The sequence below is a fragment of the Clupea harengus genome, chromosome 6 (assembly GCF_900700415.2).
Source record: "Clupea harengus chromosome 6, Ch_v2.0.2, whole genome shotgun sequence".
Taxonomy (NCBI): Eukaryota; Metazoa; Chordata; class Actinopteri; order Clupeiformes; family Clupeidae; genus Clupea; species Clupea harengus.
The window spans coordinates 10,887,856-10,895,355 of record NC_045157.1 but is presented as its reverse complement, the minus strand read 5'-3'; the positions used below and the strand labels follow the sequence as shown (position 1 = coordinate 10,895,355).

General features: G+C 45.6%; 1 protein-coding gene across 4 annotated transcripts in view; it reads right to left on the bottom strand.

The window, feature by feature from the left end:
* Window positions 1-7,500, bottom strand: part of LOC105908693 (rap guanine nucleotide exchange factor 2-like) — an 81,190-nt gene that overhangs the window by 47,590 nt on the left and 26,100 nt on the right. For all 4 annotated transcript variants that reach the window (XM_031568965.2, XM_031568967.2, XM_031568966.2 and 1 more), the window contains exons 3-4: window positions 6,898-6,954; window positions 742-825 (exon numbers count right to left, since the gene is read on the bottom strand). In XM_031568965.2, coding sequence (XP_031424825.1) covers window positions 742-825; window positions 6,898-6,954 — 141 coding nt within the window. The remainder of the gene's footprint in view (window positions 1-741; window positions 826-6,897; window positions 6,955-7,500) is intronic.

The following is a 7,500-nucleotide window of genomic DNA, read 5'->3' as shown; positions in this document are numbered from 1 at the left end:
CCATGTTTGTGCCTAGAATCTTGCTTATGTTATGAAATTTGCTACATTTTGCCAAGTTATTAAATTAGCTCTAGGTCATGTGTGGCAGACTTTGTGTGTTGCCAGCTGTGTCGCCCATCAATGAAATTAGGGCCCATTATGTATGAATGCGTGTGTGTGTGTGTGTGTGTGTGTGTGTGTGTGTGTGTGTGTGTGGTAATGACACACAATGAGGAGCTGTTTGTGCAGAGGTTAGCATACTGCTGCATCCCTATCACACTATCAGTATCTATCCCAGGACAGACTGCTGCATGATAAGATTGAAGCTCCTTAAATAACCTCTGTGATCTTCCAAACATCAGATAAAATGTGGCAAATTTCCAGTCAAGGTTTCATATTAGGAAATATTCATTCCTGGAACTCTGCAAAAGAGAAATGTCTGTGCTATGGACTGCTTTCAGATACAACTATCACCTTATGTTATACACACACACACACACACATTGCGAACATATACTGCGAAAACAAGATTGACATCTCTGAGTTGTAGGAGGAAGTGTGTGGTGTTTTGTCAATTCTCAATTCTCTCTGTGTGTGTATGTGTGTATGCGTAAGTGTCTGTGTGAGTATGTCTGCCTACCTGCTCCTGGAACATGTATGTGTGTGTGTGTGTGTGTGTGTGTGTCTACCTGCTTCTGGAACACGTGTGTGTGTGTGTGTGTGTGTGTGTGTGTGTGTGTGTGTGTGTGTGTGTGTGCCTACCTGCTTCTGGGCAGGAACATGGACTCCTTGATGAAGACGGATCCGGAAAGGAGGATGTACCAGCAGTTACCAATGTCATCAGGACTGAGGAGAGAGGAGAGGAGAAGACTGATGAGCAATAGATAGAAAAATGCAGAGGAGTGAAGACTGTCACACGCAATAACAACAGAGAATGAGTGTGTGTGCGTGCGTGTGCGTGTGCGTGTGCGTGTGTGTGAGCACAGGTTTAAAATAGACACCTCGACACACGCAGGAGCTGCGCCACTAATACTTTTTACAAGGCAGCCAGTCGCGCGAAGAGGAAGAGGGAGGAAGTTACTCGACTGAGAGACATGGAGTTGCTTGAAAGGGATAATTTCTTAATCTGAATCCCCGGTAGAAACTTCAGGTTGCAGTCTCAGTGCCGGATGCCTGTCCTGTTTCGTCTTGTGTTAAAGCTCCTGAGAGCATAATCAGCAGTCAGACCTCCTACAGCTGCATCTGTTCTTCTCTGTTCTTCTCTTCTTCTCTACTCTGCTTTTCTCTTCTTCGTTCTGTTATTCTCTTCTCTGTTATTCTCTTCTCTGTTATTCTCTGCTCTGCTCTTCTCCCTCCACGCTGGGCTCTCCAGCTCAGCCTGCCATCAGCAATTCCTTATAAATCTGTGATGCCTTGACTGCAGGTATCAAACACACACACACACACACCCTCTGCTCTGACAAAGCACACACACACACAGCTTGGACCTACCTCTTGCTCAGCGTGATTCCTAGGGTCTATAGTGTGATAGTTCAAACAAACTTATATAGTCTCCACTTCAAACTTATATAGTTTCCACTTCTGTCCTTCTGAAAACCGTCTGAGTCAGAGAGGTAGTGGCAGATCTGTGTGTGCTGCACGGCTCCACCTCTACCTGCTCGATCAACTCTATGCGTGTTGATGCAAGCACCTCCTCATTGCATTACTTAAGCATTCAGGCGTGGTGTAGATACATGTATACTGCTTTCCTTACGCACACGCACACACTCATGCAGGCGTGGTTTAGATACATTTTCCGTATTTTACATAAACTAATGTTGAGATAACCATCAGAGTTGTCACTTTTAACCCCTTTGACACAGTCTGCACTAACTAGAGTCTCCTTGTCCTCTTCCTCTGCTCTGACCACACACACACACACACACACACACACACACACACACACACAGTGTCAGTAGCAGTGGTGTGTAACATGAGGAGATGCCCCAGCATGCCACTGGATCAACGGCAGGTGGAACCCGTCAGCTGAGCTACGAGATGCCAGTAGACACACAACACACTCACAGTGCAAACTCACATGATGACATGTTTATGACCCGGTAGAGCCGGCCAACAGATATCAACCCGAGATAAACTCTGACAGAAACACACACACACAAACCACAAAGCCTGCCAAGTGATACCAAGCCCAGAGATAAAAAATAAAATAAATAAATAAATAACAGAGAAAACTGCTGACACAGACACACAAATATATAAAACACACACACACACACACACACACACACACACACACACACACACACACACACACACACACTTCAGCAAGGAGGCTAAAACCCATAGGGGTGTGTGTCTGTCGCTAGCATGTCTCTTAAGGTGTTGAGGAGTGAGGTTTACCCACTGCACAGCACTGCACCTGCTGGCTACTGTTCTACACGTTCCTTCACATGTGCATTCCTCATTTCACAGCAGAACTGACTCGCTCTAGTGTCTGCGTGAGAACACTGACTCTTTCCTCTAGTGTCTGAGTGAGAACACTGACTCTTTCCTCTAGTGTCTGAGTGAGAACACTGACTCTTTCCTCTAGTGTCTGAGTGAGAACACTGACTCTTTCCTCTAGTGTCTGAGTGAGAACACGGACTCTTTCCTCATTTCAGAGAAGAACTGACGCGCTCTAGTGTCTGAGTGAGAACACGGACTCTTTGCTCCTCTCACTTTCTATCATTGTACTCTTCCAGGCCAACAAAAAACAAGCCCTCAATTATTCATTACCTGAAAGGAGAGGAGAGGAAAGGAGAGGGAGAGGGAGAGGGAGAGGGAGAGGAAGAAGAGAGGAGAAGGAGAGGAGCTGCAGCAGAGAGAAGAGGAGACCAGAGTAGAGGAGAGAAGACTAAAGAGAAGAGAGGAGGAAAGGAGAAGAGAAGAGAGAGGGGGAGAGGAGAGCGATGAGAGCAATGAGAGCAGGAGAGATGAAGAGATATTGGAGCAATAACGGAGCACAGTGGAGACCGTGAGATGTGTGGAGGGCTGAGACGTCCTTGGCTTCGTAGTTGCCGTGGCACTGACTGATCTGGGTCGCACACACACACACACACACACACACACACACACACACACACACACACACACTCCATACCCCATTCAAACAACCCCCACACACACCCTGCAAACTCACAGCGACATCCCCAAATCCCCACAGGGCAGGAAACCAGGCCGATGCAGTGTAAGTAGTATGTGTGTGTGTGTGTGTGTGTGTGTGTGTGTGTGTGTGGGTGTGTGGGTGTGTGGGTGTGTATACGTGTGTGTGTGTGTCCATGCATGTGTATATTAAATCAGAGTTTCACAATCTCAAAAGTAGGCCTCCCCACTGTAAGGCATGAGTAGAGCTGTATATTTAAGCTAAAAGGCTGTTTGAATTATTCAGGGTTGTTCAAACTAGCAGTGCATATGACTGCTGCCTGTTTCAGCAGCTCCAGAAGCCGTAGCCGTGACAACAGTAGCTCACACACAGGAAGTTCCTCTCCAGTCAGGAGGAGACCTGAGACACAACCTCCTGCTCCTCCCTCATCACCCATGGCAACCATAGACATATATAGATCCTTCCTTAGACATATATGGGCCCTTCCTCCATTCCCAGCTGACGGCTTTGCCGCTGGGAATGCTGGGATACTGGAGAGGGAAGCCTCCCAAACAGCTTCCTGCGAGCTGATTGGATGGTGTGTGAGAGGAAGAGTCTGGTGGTGATTGATCACCTGGGTTGTCAGTAGAGACATGCCCAGAGGGAGCACAAGTATTTCTATGGGCTCAGCAGATTACACACACACGCACGCACGCACGCACGCACGCACGCACGCACGCACGCACGCACGCACGCAGCTCTAGCAGCAGTGCATAACTTGAAACGATTTATTAACAACAGTCAGTATTTCTCTGCCTGTTTGACCTGAAGATAATTTCTAGTCAGTACTAGAAAACACACATGCATCCCTCCCATCCCCTCTCTCTCCTCTCCTTTTTTCATTCTTCTCCCTCCTCTACATTCAACCAGCCCCCCCAGCAACCCAACCCCCCCCCCCCCCCCCCCCACACACACACACACAGACGTATCCTACTAATCCCTACTCTATATACAGAAACATAAAACTGTGAGACAGACACAGTCCCAGAAGAGAGCCAAAAGTTTGCCTGTCATTCCCCTGAACTGAGAAAGGGAACACACACACACACACACACACGCACACGCACACACGCACAAACACACAAACACACAAACACACAAACACACACTATGTTTGTCCCCTGTCAGACGCATCTTGGCTATGGTTGGGGGAGGGGTTCCTAGCTAATCTGCATTCTCTTTGTCTAATCACCCTCCTAACGAGACGGCTAATCCCACGCGCACACACACACACACACATGCACGCACGCACACACACACACACTCACGCACCCACACCCACACCCACACCCACACTGCTTGTCTCACATACGCTGTCATCAAGAGGTCAGCTTGGAAATGCAGATGAACCACATCAGAAACTCAAAGAGCCATAGGAACATCACTCCTATAAGGCCAACTTCCTAGTGGGTTCAAACATACACTGTTAGATGGCATCCATACTCTGCGCACACGCACACACACACACACACACACACACACACACACACACACGCACACAACTCTCTTCAGAAGGAGAGGTGAAAATTGAGTGTGAAATTGCAGCAAATCAGTCAGTGGGGAGAGAAAAATCCCATGGGACAGAGAACGAGTATGCGTGTGTGTGTGTGTGTGTGTGTGTGTGTGTGTGTGTTGTATGCGTGTGTCTGGTTCACACACACACACACACACACACACACACACACACACACACACACACACACACACACACACACATAGGGATGGGTATCGTTGGGTTTTTATCCGATACCGGTACATAACCGATACTTTTAAAACGATACCGGTGCCTAAACGGTGCCGGAACCGATACTTTTATAAAAAAATAAAAAATAAATTACGATTGACGACATTTAAGAAAGGCTTTTTTTATTGCCAAATATATGAACTGTTTAAAGTAGATTATATATATAAATAAATACAAAACACTTTTTAACTTAAAACTTAAATAATATATGAACTGTTAACAAAAGTTTAGACTATACTTAAATAAATACAAAACACACACACACACTCTGTACACACACTACAGCTTCAATACTTCAGCAATTCTTTTGTAGAAATATCAGCATATTTGCCTTCTCCGGCAAAATGCGACACCTTTCCTGACTAATCGCATGACCTGCACAGGAGAAAACCCTCTCCGATGCTGTCGATGAGGCCTGTACACACAGATATGTATCTGAAAGTACACAATTAGGGATGGGTATCGTTTGGGTTTTTTCCGATACTGGTGCTAAACCGCTACTTTTAAAACGATACCGGTGCCTGAACCGCTACTTTTTTTTTTTAAAGCACAAAGCGACGATTGACGACATTAAAGAAAGGCTTTTTGTATTGCCAAGGCAATTTTTTTTCTTCAAATTGAACAATATATGAACTGTTTAAAGTATAAATATAAATACATATAAAACACTTGGCTTCCAACTACAGCTTCAAACTTTTTAACTTCAAACTATAAACATTATATTAACTGTAAACAACAGTTTATAGTATACTTAAATAAATATAAATAAATACAAAAAACAGCTTCAAACTTCTTTTGCAAAAATATGAGCATATTGGACTTTGGAGTCAAAAATGTATTATTTTGTTTGCATTTATTTCATGAAATTTCACCATTTTATGATTAATTAAGATCTTTTCTATCTTGTTTATAGTTACTCTTGTTACTTGAACACACTGAGTACTAGAAAATGTGTACTGCCCCTTTAAGAGACTACCGTTGGTAGTTTAGCTGTCATCTCCGTATATTTTTCAGTCTTCGGTTGCTGATCTGCCGTTGACTCTTGCCTTCTCTCCCCTCTTTCACGCAATTATTTTGTTGCATTTGCTGCACGTCGCGATGTTTGAATCTTTTTGTGCGAAATACAGCCACACTTTTAACCGTTTACCTTTCGGTAACCGGTACCTTTTCTCTGTTAAAAGGTTGATGGCTAGTTTTGTTTGTGCTTGCCTGCTCTTCACTGTCATATCAGAACCGGTTCCAATACAACCGGTACCTACCCGGAGCGAAATGCAACGCAGATTCCGGTGCTTCATTTCGGCATTTATCAGATAAGACTGTTGCTATGAAAACACCAATGAGCGTGAGCGACACAGGACAAAGTTTACATTGGGAGCTGGGGCAGTTTTACATGTGCCCCACAGAATCTGCCTAGCGACCGTGTTCAATTGGCTCAGGCACCGAAATGAAGCACCGAAATCTGCGTTGCATTTCGGTCCGGGTAGGTACCGGTTCTATTGGAACCGGTTCCATATTGGTACCGGTTCTCGGTACCCAACCCTACACACACACACACACACAGGCATTGGTTGGCATAGCAAGGTCTCCTTTGCCAGTAAAAGGGCACACACATTCTAGCCATCTCACTATACAGCCCCCTCAAACACTCACACTGTTAGCTCTGGATGCCGTGAGAGTCTGCTGACAACCTGCAATCATCACACTCTCTTAACATGTGGATGACATGTGATACCGACACTGTGTGCATGTACGTGTCCATGATTACGAGTGTGTGTGGATGCGTGTGTGTGTGTGTGTCTGTGTGTGTGTGTGTGCGTGCGTGCGTGCGTGCGTGCGCTTATGTATATATACACTCGTGTGTGTGTGTGTGTGTGTCAGTGTATGCGTATGTATATATACGTGTGTGTGTGTGTGTGTGTGTCTGTATATACACACACACACGTGTGTGTGTGTGTGTGTGTGTGTGTGTGTGTGTGTGTGTGTGTGTACTTACTAGTAGAGCACCTCGTTGGCTTCATGTCTTTCATATCGGACCGTTTCACACATGATCCTGGCAACGAGCACAAAGACAGAAGAGGAAAAATATTAATGTTTGACATCTACATCTACACACACACACACACACACACACAAACACACACACAAACACACACACAAACACACCACACCCAGAAACACACACTCAAAATGTCAACATGCATGACACACCCACAGGAGAACTCAACAAACACCCAGTCAGCAGGTATGAACAAGCATGAAACACACACAGTGCAGTGGGACTGGGGTTGACCTGTGAGTAGACACACACACACACACACACACACACACACACACACACACACACAATGCAGTGGGACTGGGGTTGACCTGTGAGTAGACACACACACACACACAGCAGGGGGACAGGGGTTGGCCTGTGAGTAGACACACACACACACACACACACACACACACACACACACACAGTGCAGTGGGACAGGGGTTGGCCTGTGAGTAGACACTGAGAAATGAGAATCCAGATTGTGGCGAGTTGTTCTGCAGCAGGTTGAATGGTGAGGTGAGGGATTACAGCACACACATTTTCATTAACAGCATT